Source organism: Xiphophorus couchianus, chromosome 8, assembly GCF_001444195.1.
Source record: "Xiphophorus couchianus chromosome 8, X_couchianus-1.0, whole genome shotgun sequence".
NCBI classification, from domain to species: domain Eukaryota; kingdom Metazoa; phylum Chordata; class Actinopteri; order Cyprinodontiformes; family Poeciliidae; genus Xiphophorus; species Xiphophorus couchianus.
In genome coordinates, this window is record NC_040235.1 from 13,307,635 (window position 1) to 13,321,793 (window position 14,159).

General features: G+C 34.7%; 1 protein-coding gene across 2 annotated transcripts; it reads left to right on the top strand.

The window, feature by feature from the left end:
* The first annotated feature begins 3,014 nt into the window (after positions 1-3,014).
* On the top strand, positions 3,015-11,933 carry LOC114150253 (programmed cell death 1 ligand 1-like). 2 transcript variants are annotated; one of them, XM_028026599.1, is made up of 9 exons: positions 3,015-3,219; positions 4,635-4,704; positions 4,891-5,147; positions 5,744-5,840; positions 6,326-6,592; positions 7,398-7,508; positions 10,391-10,456; positions 10,692-10,742; positions 11,778-11,933. In XM_028026599.1, exons 1-9 carry the CDS (start codon positions 3,028-3,030, stop codon positions 11,792-11,794), a joined length of 1,128 nt encoding a protein of 375 aa, XP_027882400.1. In that variant the 5' UTR covers positions 3,015-3,027; the 3' UTR covers positions 11,795-11,933. The 2 variants fall into 2 exon arrangements, with proteins under 2 accessions (XP_027882400.1, XP_027882401.1); XM_028026600.1 differs by lacking the exon at positions 3,015-3,219 and adding an exon at positions 3,466-3,561.
* The last annotated feature ends 2,226 nt before the right edge of the window (positions 11,934-14,159 follow it).

A 14,159-nucleotide genomic window follows, 5' to 3' on the forward strand; every position in this document is an offset into this window, starting at 1 on the left:
AAGATCTTCAAAATAAGTTACATATTATTGTTTTTATTCGTTAGTTCTTAACTTAGAGATGTCGGTTTTATAAATAACAAAAGCTATTTCTTAGTTTCTGCACAAATTAGAGTTAAAAATGGATTAAATCTGTTTGCCAGCTGCTGTTATTATTTTGTGTCCAGCAGTGTCTTCACACTGCTGCAGAGAAGACAAAGAAATGGCTCCCTCTGTTGAAAAAACAAGGTTTTAAAGATTATAGAAATAAAACAAAAGTTTTAATTATAATAATTCTTTTTAAAGTTAAAAATCTGAACTAAGAACCTGAAGGAAAAAACATTTATATATCTCCAGAAATCAGGAGGAAAAATAAATAAAAAAGCTGAAGATATGTAGAATTCCTTGCAAGTCTACAACACATTTTACACTCTATGCATGTTATGGACATATATTCAGGCTAAAAAAAAAAGAGACTACACCCTTTGATAGTTCAATTATTTCTAGGGATTTATGTATTAGAACATAATAAAATCAACTTGTCCTCTACCATCATCAAGAGTGAAAACACAAATACTTCCATAATTTCAACATTTATTAAAAAAAGACTTAGCCTGTAACTTAAGCCAAATATTTTTTCTTCTTCAATACTTCCAGACAAAGTAAAGCCAATTTTTTTGGTATCTCTGTCTTCTTATGAACTTTAACCTTCACCATATTAAGGCGAGACAGAGAGATGACATAGACTTTAGCGCTTGTCTTTTTTATCTCTCTCTTGGCTGCACAGTTGGCTCTTGAGGTAAAACCTGCTGTCTTATTTCTTTTTTACTTGTGAATATATTTATACTGTGCTGTGAGCACTTCAAATTTCTTCTTTGTGCACACAAACTTGGGCAATAAGCTCCTTCTAAATAATGTTTCTCTATGTAGAATGATGGAGTTTTTGATTGCTTGTTGATATTATAACCCTTCCCAGATTGATGGGTAGAAACAGATACTTCTCTTAAGAAATTGCTGACGTCTTTCCACCTTGGTATTCTGTTTAGAGTACTCTCCTATGTATAACATTTAGGTGTTCTTACCTTTTATGATCACTAGATATTGTGAATTTGATTAACAGCACTAAGCGGTTACCTTCCCATTTACATCCTGTGGGAACATCTAAAGAGGACTGAGTTCTTCCCACAAATGTTTTCCCAAAAACATTTTGTTTAATACACACAGGGACAAAAATATATGTTGTGTGTTTCGCCAGTGCTTTAAAATTATAATTCAAATATTTTCTTCATACTAATCTATTTTTTGGAGGATAACCCAGAAACTTTAAGATTGACTTACCTTTCATTGGGACTGCAAAAAAAGAGAGGAAGAAAGAAACAAAGAAAGGATGAAAGAAGCAAAAAAACATTAACAAAAAAATCTTACCAGGGCTTTTTCTGGTAACATTATTTAACACTAATGTCTGAATTTAGCAGAGGAAAAGCAGTTTCCACACAAGAGTTTTCACCCATCTCAGAAATCTTTCTTGTTGTGACAGGTATCATTTTGCCTTAAGTCACAGAGGAGGTAGCATTAACAACAACAGCTCTCCAGGAGATGCATTAAAAAATGGTAAAGGATTTTAAACTCTGAGATAACATTAGTACTGATAGAATCAGACACAGACTTTTACTACCGGAAGGAAATTTGTTGTGTACCAGCTTGCACAGGAAGAAAAGAAAATCACTGGCAAACCCACAAAACTTTCCCCAGTCACATTGTAAATATATTATGGTGATATGTGCCAGAGATAAATAGTTAAATTATTACATATCTTTCTTACAGGACAGGTGGGAATTCCACTTGACTGGCAGCAAGGCTGGTGATGGAAACTCAGGGTTATTTAAATTTCCGTTCTTTTGTTTTTTTTTGTTGGAGATTACATCTTGTGAATGTATCTGTATTGTGTTGGGAACATTGTTGTTATTCTGGATTGTACTTTTAGAACGGCATTTGCATACAGTGCTTGAAAAACCACAAATTGTTAGCTATATGGCACAAGATACAATAAAGAAACAAGAGAAAGATATAAATAAACAAATTATTTATTCAAAAAGTAGCCAAAAGTTTTCCCTTTATCTCTTTAAACCAGGAATATGGATATTTTATTCAACAGTTCTGGCTGGTTTGTCTAATTTATTTATTGGTCGTTTTGGTCATTTGCCTATTTTAGCAGTTCTGATGTTTTCTTATTCAATGTTTCTACAATCAGTTACTTTCAGGGAACAAAATACATTTGTGCAGTGGAAGATTTGATAGAGATAGAAAAAGATATGTTGATTTAACTTTTTAAATAAACATGATTAGTCACTGGCAGCAAGATAGCCACTTAATTTTCATACTGTCCCTGACAAAGCACTGTCCCTCCTCCACATGCTGCTGCTCACTGCCTATCAGCTGACCCTTTCTTACAAGAAAGACAAGTCAGCTATTTAGAAATATAGATGGAATAAAAACAGTCATGGTGAGAAAACTACAAGTGCACCATGCACTCATGTCGTATTTCTATTACTAAGTAATATTCTACAAGCAGGACCTCGACTTAAGTAGCTGGTTGGCTACCAGAGCTGATAGTTGAATATCAACTTGTAAAGTCACCCTGTTATGCTCCCAGAGTTACTATAACCTTGTATATTCACCTAGTCATAAGACAAATCGAATAGTTTCAGTTTTGAGTGAGTTGTTACTAATGCTGTAATAATATATGAGCATTGAAATTAATGTCTGTGGTAATTTATGCTTTCGTTTTTATTCTTCTGTGTTACTTACTGTACGTGAGTTTGTATTATGTTACTTTACATGCGATATAATTTGATTCACGGTTTATTAAAGAAGCTCCTGGTTTCTCATGTTGGTGAGAAATCATGGTTAAGGTCTTGATAAAACAAAACAAAAGCAAAAAAAAAAAAAAAGAAAGAAAAGAAAAATGCGCCGTCACTTTTACGGTAATAGTGACTGACTTGGCTTAAAAGAGTCTCTGTGATTTGGAGAATCCCGAAACACCACACGAGAATGCGGGGGGAAAACAGACAGTATAAAACGCACACTGAGTCAGCTGGGACTCATTTCTTCACGCCTTCACAGTTCCTGGACGTTTTTTTACGCTGTTGTCACAAACTACTGACGTCGCACCTCAACTGCAAAGAGCTGATTAGGGAGGCTGCCAGTTACAGTGGAAACTGCTTCTTCTACTCGTTGTTTATGGTAAGTGTAATTTGGTCTTTATATCTATATTTGAAAAAAGAAACAAGTTTAAATACTTCTTTACAGCGTTTACTTACAGTTTTACATTTTTTTTAAAACACAGTGAACACATAGTATGTAGTAATAATACTATTTGTGAAGTCCCTGATGAGCAGCACGCCTCAACTTTATTCATATGACTGAGTTAAGTTAGATACAGCCATGCGGTGTGGGTGTATTACTTAAGGAGGAAGGACCTCCTCTTTATTAAAAGCGCTCGAAGAAATTATTGTATCATTTAGACGTGAAGGAAGAAGGAAGCAGCACATGAAAATACAAAAGGCTGATTGTATCAATCTGCAGGTAGGACAGCAGTTTGAGTAATACTCTGTTTTTAGCCACGATTAATAGTTGTAGGTACCTATTTTTATTATTCATATAGTCATACTAAAGTAATACAAGGGGAATATTTAAAGGTATATTTTCGAAAGGTTTTTAAAAAACCTTTTGTCTCTCTATTTTAGTAGCTTAACTATAGCGTTAATTTAATGTATGTTTTGCCCCACGTTAAAAAAAAATATTTTTAAAGGTTAGTTATTTGTTAGTACTACAATTTTTTTAAAATTATTTTATATATATATATATATATATATATATATATATATATATATATTTTATAAATCTCCTTTTATGGAAACTGCAAGCGTTTGTAAATTACTCCATGATAATTTATCTAGGTTTTTATGCTGTCTTGATAAGTCTGGACAAGTAGAGGATTTACATTTACATCTCAACTTGATTTTACTATTACAGTATTTTGAGTTTTCAAAAATAAAAAAGCAATGTTACCACCTGCTAATGGAATGCAGGTGCCAACTTTTACCAACTGAGCTTTAAAAAAATCTGCATTAACTGTCTGATAGCCCAGTCCTTATTTGATAAGTCAGAACGTTAGCTGAGACCCAAAACCATTTTCAGCATATGTTGTTAAGTCATTTGTGGAAGTCATAGGTGGTAAGCACTGAAAACGTAATACCGTTTCAGTGTTACTATTTTGTACAATAATTCGTAAAACAGATTCATGGCAAAACCAGAGATGACATTTCACAGTGTGAAAATATTTAGCTGTTTCCATGAAGTTCTTAGTTATGAATCATTCTGCCGAAGAAATATGATGTTATCCACAGCTGAACACACATTCTTATATTTTTTGTGGTTTCCTGATGTTATCTAAACTAAACATTTTGCAACAGTAAGAGCTTAGTCATACTTAGGTCGGTGATAAAAAAAATGTATATCTTAGCATCATGTGTTGTTGATGATCACAGTGTCATGCACTGCAAAATTTTCAGCTGACCTTCATCTGCAAAGTGACTTGTGATTATCTGTGACCAAAGGTTTTCAATATTTTGTTTACACTTTTTATTCATTCTCAGATTTCAATGGACTTGGTCATTGTTGTAGCTCTTGTAGTTCTGCAAGTGTCCCTGCAGCCATCTCTTGCAGGTGGGTAGTAACTATATACTTGTGAAACATGAGGAATTTCTATTTCTATTTCAATTTTACACACAAGCCAACTTAAATCTGCAAAGCAAGCTTGTTACTTAAATGAACCTGAGATTTAGTGTGTGTATGTTATGTATTTTGTGCAAGTTTATTCTAAACCATCTACTACACATTATTGTCTTGCAGCCTTGTTTACAGTGGAGGCAGAGCACACTTCATATAATTCTGAGTATGGAGGAAATGTTGTGATGGGCTGCAGGTTTTCTTCCAAACCAGCAAATTCTCAAAATGACCTCAAGGTTATCTGGCATTGGATGGACGGCAGTCCAGATCAGGAAGTGATACGGCTAGTAGGCAACTTGGAGAGCTCTTCTTCTTCAAAGTTCAAGGGTCGAGTGAAGCTTCTCACTGATGAACTGAAAAATAGCTGGGCAAAGATACAGGTATTTCTTTTCTTTTTATTTATTTACTTACTTAATATGAACAATACAAAACACACTGGTGTGTTTGTATTGGTATCTGGTCAATACAACACATTGGCATCTGGTCAATTGGCATCTGGTCAATACAATACAAACACCAATGTGTTTGTATTGTATTGACCAGATGAATTCTAGTTTAAGCATTATGGCAAACATGCCATTTTTTAATGCCTGGCCACAAGAAGCTTTTCTCTGTATAAAAAGAAAAATAAAATGTTTCTGGCACCGAATCAGTTTCTGTTAACCAGAGTTTACATAACAATTGTCAGATGACTGATGAGACAGTTGGGTAATTTCTTTATAACATATGTTGCTTGCCTGTTTGAACTTGCCAACACATTTTATGCTGCCAAAAATGAATGACTTTGAAGTTTGTTCGTTCTTAATCCTGTTAGGGCAATATGTGCATTAACAATATGCAACACAATTTTATGATTTGTTGTACTTCATTAAATGCTTGGAGACAGAAGTAGAAATGAAGTTATGATTCAAGTTCATTTGAAGTAGTTTGTCTTATGGTACATAATAATTTTTTTCCCTTCCATCTCACTTCAAAGATTTCAGATCTCAGGATCACTGACTCTGGGACGTATCAGTGTTTGGTTCAAACAACAGAAGGGACTGATTATAAAACTATAGCTTTGTCAGTTGGAGGTAAGATCACTCTTTGAGTCTGTTACGATGTGCATTTTTTGTTCATTACAGCAGGACGTTTGTTCCAGGAATGGTCTTGCTCAATGACTGTTGCACATGGTTATTTCTGGGCAGTTAAAAGTAAAACTAATTTTGAAAATGAAACTAAACCCATCACTGTTCAGTCTGATAGAGAAAAAGCTTGAGACCTTTTCAGATGCAGTTCCTTGCAGAGGTTTTCACATACCTAAAACATTTTTAGACTTTATTGGGATTTTGTTTGATCTTTTGAGACAATAAGTGCAAAAGTAGGCATGCACAGACTTTGACTTTAACAAACAAAAATGGGCAAAGTTTGACATCTACTTAGATCCAGTGCCTCCAAAACATAAATGTGCTTTAGTTTAAACCAATCCATTATGTCTGAACTCAAATACAACATTTGAATTCTTATTTACATTATTTATTCTAATAAAATGTCGCTAATCTTGTTTATTCTTTTCTAGCACCATATCACTCAGTCTCAAAACAGATTGAGAGGACAGCAGAGGGGGATAAAGTGGTGTTAACCTGCCAGTCTGAGGGATACCCTCAGTCTCCTGTTGTGTGGCAGGATGGGCATCTGCAGAGTTACAGTTCCAACACCACAACTACAACAACGCCAGACGGTCTCATTAAAGTCGTCAGTCAGATTGAAGTCAGCTCTTCAGAGAAAACAAAATACACATGTAACTTTACAAAAGACCACTCGTCTGCAACATTTCACATTCCAGGTAAATTCTTAACATTTGTGAAGGTTTTTTTTTTAATATAGTGCTCAAAGAACTTGCTTTAGAAAGGTACTAAATGGGAAAAGAATCAGTTCAAAGTTTAAATGTCATAGAAAATTTACTCTGGACTCTGGAAATCAGCAAGAAATTATATCTTCTTCTTTGTGCTACTTCAGTTTCCTGTTTTGTTCATGCTTTCCCCCCTTTTTTCACATCTTAAATGAACTCTCAGGCTCCCTCAAGTCGATATGAAAGCAAACTTATCTTTGCACCTACCTACAGTGGCAAAGAGATGCAAGAATTACCCCTTCTTTTTACTGCAACTGTAGGTGTTTTGGAACAATTCAACATCGTGTAGGGGTGCTGAGAAAAAAAATCTTTAGTTTTTATTTATTTTTTGGCTATATGGTCTGCTTTTTAGGTTCACTGGAAAGTATATTCTAAAAGACTGGAGGTTAATTTTAGTCTTTAAGGGACAGAACTTGATCAGCTTAAAGCAGAGAGGATCCAGTATTCTTTAGGAAACGATAAAAATCACCAACTAAAACAGTAAAAGTAATCTGAAAAGATATTTTGATGCTCAGCACAAATACTGTTGCATAAGGCTAAACTATTTCTCCTTCACAGCGACTATTAGTTTTGCTTTTGCCCACTATAGGGAAGTCTGCTGCAATTTGTCTTTGGTAAATTTGGTTCTTTCCAAAGTGGTTTATAAAACCCATATGTGGACATAAACAAAATGTTTGTCTGAGATTAATTTTATGTACATTATTAAAGAGGTTGCTCTGTATTTTCTCTCTTACTACAGATGACATACCACTCCGTCAAGGAGAAAATGACATCCTCATCGTTGTTTTGTGTGTAGGATTAGTATTGACTGCCATTGGTCTTGGAGTGGTCATTTACCGACGCCGAAAAGGTAACTGCCTGCTTATTCAATTAAACACAGAACCAAAACTTAATGTCATTTGTTAGTATTTTTGGCAACATTATACTGTCCAAAAATTATCAATTTGTAAAGAAAGATGAAGTCACGTATGTCCCAGTTAAGGTTTTCAGTCCCTGATACCAACCCAAGTCATTTAGGAAAGGCATTTATTGATGCCAAGTCCCGGTCGGATACTTTGTTAGAAATAAAGCTGGTGCTTGAAAATTGGTTGGGGGGATTATGGTTGTGTATGAAAAGCAAATTCAGCACTGATATTTTTGTGCTAAACTCTTTCAGAGATCCACCAACCATTGCAAGAAAAACACTTTCCTTAGCAAAATACAATATTGAATAAATACAGGAAGTGTGGATGTATTTTAGCAGCTCACTGCAGCATCAAGAAATATAAGCTCAAACTATTTCAGTTAAGAAAAAGTAAGACAGCAACTTGGAGCTGTTGTATTGCATATGTACAATCTTATCTCAGAAGGACTTGCAGCACACAAGTGCTCTTTGGTTTGATAAGTTCACATTGGTACTCATTGCTTATGTGTAGGTGTTAGAAGTGGTGATAGTACAGGGGTTGTTTGGTGACTACAACATGGGTCAACATGGGTCATCCATCCATCCATCCCTCAATCTTGTATTGGTCGTGGGCTGTGGGATTTTTCTCAGGACTATTACATCCTACCACAGTTTTTTGTTTGTTTTGCAGCTTAGTGAAAAATTGCAGCCTGTATTTAAAATGTCATCACTAAAACTTTTTAATTTGTTGGTTTGCAATGCTACTACCTGAAAAAAAATATATACTAAAAATCTGACAATATAAATAGCAATATAAATCATTACTAGCAGCATATTGTACAGTGTTTAGATTTTGTTAATAAGCATTTGTACATATTTTACTTCACCATATAATTCTGACCACTTAAGTTTCAGATTGCTATACAGTTACTGAATAAAGTATTTGAGAAAATCGGAATATTCTTCTGTAGAGTAACGTCTACTTCTAAGGAAGCATCAGTGTGTGAAACAAGCCAAATCTGAAAAAATAGCTAAGAATTTTCCACATTTGGGAATGTTAAATGAATTTGTCAACATAGATAAGTTGAGAAAGAAAGTAAAACAAAAAGTGATGCACAGATAAATCTAGAAGAGATGCATAACAGACCAGTGGAAAAGGGAAGCATCACTTGAGTCTGACTTTCACTTTGGTTCTTTATTTAGCTTTATAACTTGCTGCATTGCTAGAAAATTCTGGAGTGTCTCTCATGTTTTTAGTGTTTGACCTAAAAGCTCAAACAGTCTGACATTACTGTCTGTGCAGTTCACAGCATGCTTCATATCCTTCCTGTTCTGGAGCCAAGCCAGAACAGGAAGCAACAGAACTTTAGTTCTGTTGCTAAAGAGATAAAAAAAATAAAGGCTTTGTGGTAAAATCAACAATAACACATTATTTCAATCAGAAACATAAATCTAGGTTTTTTTATGTATGGCAATGGCAATGCAATTTCCACTTGAAAGAGGAAGTGTTTCTCAAAATGTTTTTGACGATCTCATGTTTGATTTAGTACCGTACCCTTTGTCATTTTAATTTAGTGGAATTTCACCAGCATGTGACATTTTGTTTATACTAGACATGTGAGCATGACTTTGCTTTTTTTTTGTTGAAGTTGAGGACTTCATGAATCTGCCTGGAATCACCCTGCTTGGTTTTGCCAAAAGGGGAAATTCACAGCTATTTGTGAATGCGTAGGTGCTTTTTTGCTCCAGCGCTTTTCATCCAAACTAACACCCTCTTCCCTTGTACACTTATTATACACACTTTCAGATAAACGAACAGGCTAATTTGACAAGAAATCCTGTTTGAGTTACGGGTATAGAAATCTCTGGGTGACTATATTCAGGAAACGTCAGCAAAAGTCAGATACTTACTTCGTGTAAGTATCGCATTCTGAGCGATACTTACAAGAATATTGTTGACACAAAGACTGAGTGTTAACTATGTAAATAAGAGACGGGAAGAAAAATGAAGTCATAATGCTCTTGTAATAACACCTTAACATTATCATCCAGCATCTTCCACATTTGTTGGTGTCACTATAAAAGTGTAAAAATTCTTAAAATAATCACATTTTTTGTAGTTGAATACGCTCACAAACAAAAATAGTAGAAGAATCCAAACTTTAACTTCAATATTGAGTTGGAAGAAAAAAAATCCCAAGTTAAGAAATTTTATTTTTTTTTTAAAGACACTATGGCTTTTTTCTTGCAGCCATTTCTTAATTTCTGTTTAACATAAGTACAAGTACTTGTGTTTCCCTCTTTGCTTAGTAGAAAGAGAAATTGGCCCCTTTGTCACATATTTGTACCTCAAAGTAAAAGGGGATCATGTTATAGTTCCTAAATACTCTCATCCACATTGCAAAGGAAATGGTTACAGTAAAAATGATTCAGCTACATTTAATTGAAACGTTAAGATTTCAAATAAGTGTGGAAACCAATAATTTTATTAGTTACTTAATGTTTGGATTTTTCTTAAATTTTCATTGTGAGATTATTATAATGCAACAAAAAATAATTTAATCATCTTTACTAAGGTTAGCATAAAATCTTTTGAAAAGTGCTGCATTTTGTTCCTAAACTTCAAATTCCAAATTCGTTAAACGTGTTGCAGGAGAAATGAATAGAAAGCATACTGTAAAGCATTAATTTAAAGCTAATATGTCTTATTCCAATGTAAATGTGCTGTGTTTTGCTTTTAGAGGCAGACAGACCATCCACTATTCTTTTCTTTGTATTTGTGCTTTTATATATTTTTTATCTAACATTTTGTATCAACACACTAAATCAAAGGTCCCCTTGTTTTATAGATATCAGAACTCCCAGGACCCATAGCTGCCTGGCTGGTGATGTGGAGTCCATGTCTGCAGCTGCCTGTAAGTCTGAACAGCTCCATTCTTCTGTACCGAACAACAACGTTACTATCTTTGAAAGCACCATTTAACAGCTTCAAAAAAATAGTCAGTTGAAGTCAAATCATTGATATATTAGGCCTCTTCTATGTTTACACTTGTCATGATTAAATTAGTTGGTAATTATTAACTCTGGAACTGATTAGCTAAGGTGTTAAATAAGTCCCCTGTTTTCCTGATAATGTTAATTTTCCCTCAGGCCTACAGAAAGACAAAGGAAACGAAGTTGAGGAAATAGTTGTTAGTGAAGGTAAGACGTGACGCTGAGTTACGATACTGTTGTGTTGTTTGATATCTGTCTCTTGTTGTCCACAGTGATATGATCCTCTACTATCATCACTGCCTTTAGGTTCTAGTAAAAGTCTTTAGAATAGAAAACAACTATCTAAAAAAAAAAAGAAGAAAGAAATGAAGTTGAAATACTGCGCTAAATGCATAAAATAAAAGAATGCTTACTAATGTAGGAAACTCCATTAGTAAGCTACTAGACAAATTCACCCATTTTAGACACAATAATATAAAATTATATGTTCAAGAAGGAAGTAAAAGAAGAACATTGTTTCTTTTAACATTCTCTTTCAACGAGTTTGTTTTTTGCTGAACGTCCCACAGAGGAAAATCTGAGATCGCATCTGAAAGCTCGTTACTCCGAGTTTTATCTCACTACAAAAAAAACGAGACGCCTCTGTGATAGTTTCGCTGCCTTACAGGCTGCAAAACAAGTGAGTCAGAGACAGTTTTCCAATCCCATTGAAAAAAAGAGCAGACTCCTCTTCCTTTTTAATCTCATTTACTGGAAGCCCAATAATTTGACTGCATGAAATTAAAACGATTCCAAGGTCAGCTGATTCTTTCAACCCATACATTGTAGCTACGCAAGTGCACTAATTTCTTACCCATAGACAAACAATTTCATACTTGTTAACTCAAACCAATATTTTTTCTGTTAGGTATTTTTTGCAAATTATGCAGATGTTCAAATTTTGCTCATATTTTGCTCATATTTCAATAATTTTTAAGGATTTTACTTATATTTTGCTCATCCAGGTGACACAGTTCAAGGACTTCAAAGCATATGAACACACAAACAGCATATTTTTTTCCCTTGCACTATATGTTACTTTTGAGAAATCTGAGGTGTCCCACATGGCTCACTGTTAGGACTTTTCTTTTTTTTCCTACTGGCAGTATTTACATTAGTGTTATGAAACTAAGAGTTTGTACTGATGCCTTCAGCTAATAATGTTATATGGTTCAGAATTACAGAGCTACTTTTCATTTTCAGGGAAGGGATGTCAGTGAGACTCCAGGATCTACTCGCAAATACCGGTGAAGTCTTGTTACCTGAGGGAGGGACTTCCTGGAAGTGGGAAAACAACCGTAGCTGACATCCTGCTCTCATCTTGGACTAATGCTGCTTCTATTTTCCTTGATGCCAGCTTTTTGGATCTTCTTATGTATGTCAACTGCACCACCTGGAAGGTGACTTGTTCCAGGAAGCAAGAATGCGGCTCTATCTTGGTGGAAAAGATATCAGCGGAGAAGTTGAGGACTATTCTGTCCCAGTCCAACAAGACTCTGCTGCGATTGGATAAAGAAGGGAGCCGCTTTTTCATGAGACTTTGAGGAGGTTTTTAAGTGAAAGAGGATATTATAGAGCATTAGTCACATCCTTTGCATGTGACTGCCCTGTTCTTGAGCAAGATCTGAAGACAAGAGGGACACTGAAGTGTCAAGAACAATCTACAAAGTACTGAGGACACAGAGGCGTTGAACAAAAAACATGTTGCATTTTTTAAGAAATGATAGTATGTATAGTTTTTTAAAGCCCAAATATGCTGCAAAGTAAACACATTTTAAATTTATGTGCAATAAATATAGATTTTTGTATTTTTATAATTTGTCTTTGTTGTCTACTTAATTAAAGAGATTACATTTCACACATTGGTTTATTTCAAGAGACGGCTTCTTAACATTTCTCGAAATGCTGCCAGGGGAAATTTGAGCTCCGTCCTTTTGTGCAATAGTGAAGACATGCAATATTGGTCTCAGACTCTTTCATTTTTAAAACATTTGATAACTCAAGCATACTTTGAACTCAAGCATACTTTGAGACTTTGTGCAGGTTTCAGTTCTTTGTACGTGCATGAGAAAAAGAAAGGTCTTGATTTAGATCAGTTGCTGGATTGCAAGCGAAGCAGCAACAGCTTCTCTAATATCAGCTGAAGATGAGGAAGTGCCATGACTTTACTGGCAAGAGACTGGACTTGTTACAGTAATATTTAGTTTAAAATAAGACAGTTTATTTTGACATCATCTTTTTCAGAAAAATTAATGGACTTTTTTCTGAGATTATGAGTAATTCAGGGTATTGGCCAAGAAACTTCTGGTTTACATTGCTGTAAAAATGTTCATTCCTCTTCTACTGTTACATATTTTGTCACATTTCAACCACATAGTTCAATGTTTTATTGGGATTTTATGTGATTGACTAGCTCAAACCTGAAAATTGTGTATTGTATTCATCTACCAAAGTCTGCAATCTCCTTTAACTACGACTGCAGCGGCAAGTGTTTTGTGCTGTATTGCTACCAGCTTTGCACATGTAACAACTGAAAGTTGTGCCCGTTCTTTTTAAAATAGCTCAAGCTCTTGTGTCTTCCACTAAAGCCTCAGGTCTTTTGCAGCCTCTAAGTTTTCTTTTAGGATTGACCTGTCATCATCTACATCTTTTCTTTCCCTGCTAAAGAAAAGTATCCCCTCTGTTTAATACTGCCACCACCATGTTTCATTGCTATGACACATCATTGCAATGATGTGTCATAGAGATGCGTCATATTATTCTTCCATCTCATTTACCATTTTGCATTTAGACCAAAAAGTTGGCCTTCTTTCTTCTTGCCACTCTTTTGTGAAGACGCTTCAAGTTTTTATGAGTAAAACTTTTGCATAACCACTTCATTCCACTTCACAATTAAGCATTTCTTTGTCTTGGTCTACTACATAAAATCCTAATAAAATATATTAAGGCTTGTGGTTAAGACTAGATTTGAGAAGAAGTGTAAAAATGCTTGCGAGGGCACTGCTGCTTTTCATTAACTCTCAGGAGACTACATGGCTGAATCTAAGTTTTAGTATTTTAAGTTGTGTCTGTGTGGACACACCTTAAACTGCTGTAACTGGCAAATATCGTGTTGTTTTCTTTATGAAGCATAAATGGAGAAGTTAAATACCAACCACAGATAGCGACCCTGAAGTTCCTATGGCTGACATGTGACAGTGACATAAATTTGCACATGTTGTTGCATTTTCATAAGAAATTATTAATGCATCAGATAAAAATGCACAGCTGCAGGAGCAGTCAAAGTCAAAGACGAACATGATTGGATGTCAAACCTAATTTGAAAGATTGCAATGGTTATTAAAGTTTTGTCTTTTGTTACATATGTAAGAGCTTATTGTAAAGTTTAAAGCTTCCACTTCAACTTACAGAGTTTAGAAAATTGTGGCGGATTCCTCATGCATGGCAGCAAATACTGAATCTGCAGAACGAATTCACAACCTCTGGTCTTTTTACATTTGTCATTAGGCCTTTTTGTTACTGTGACCTAAAACCACAACTTAAACACATTTCCTGTTCCTGGAACATTGAAATAACAAGCGATTA

Coding starts and splice junctions, on each gene's coding strand:
- LOC114150253 (XM_028026599.1), top strand. CDS start 3,028: ATGCGGGGGGAAAACAGACAGTATAAAACGCACACTGAGTCAGCTGGG. Junction 5,148..5,743: donor ATAGCTGGGCAAAGATACAG/GTATTTCTTTTC, acceptor CTCACTTCAAAG/ATTTCAGATCTCAGGATCAC. Junction 6,593..7,397: donor TGCAACATTTCACATTCCAG/GTAAATTCTTAA, acceptor CTCTTACTACAG/ATGACATACCACTCCGTCAA.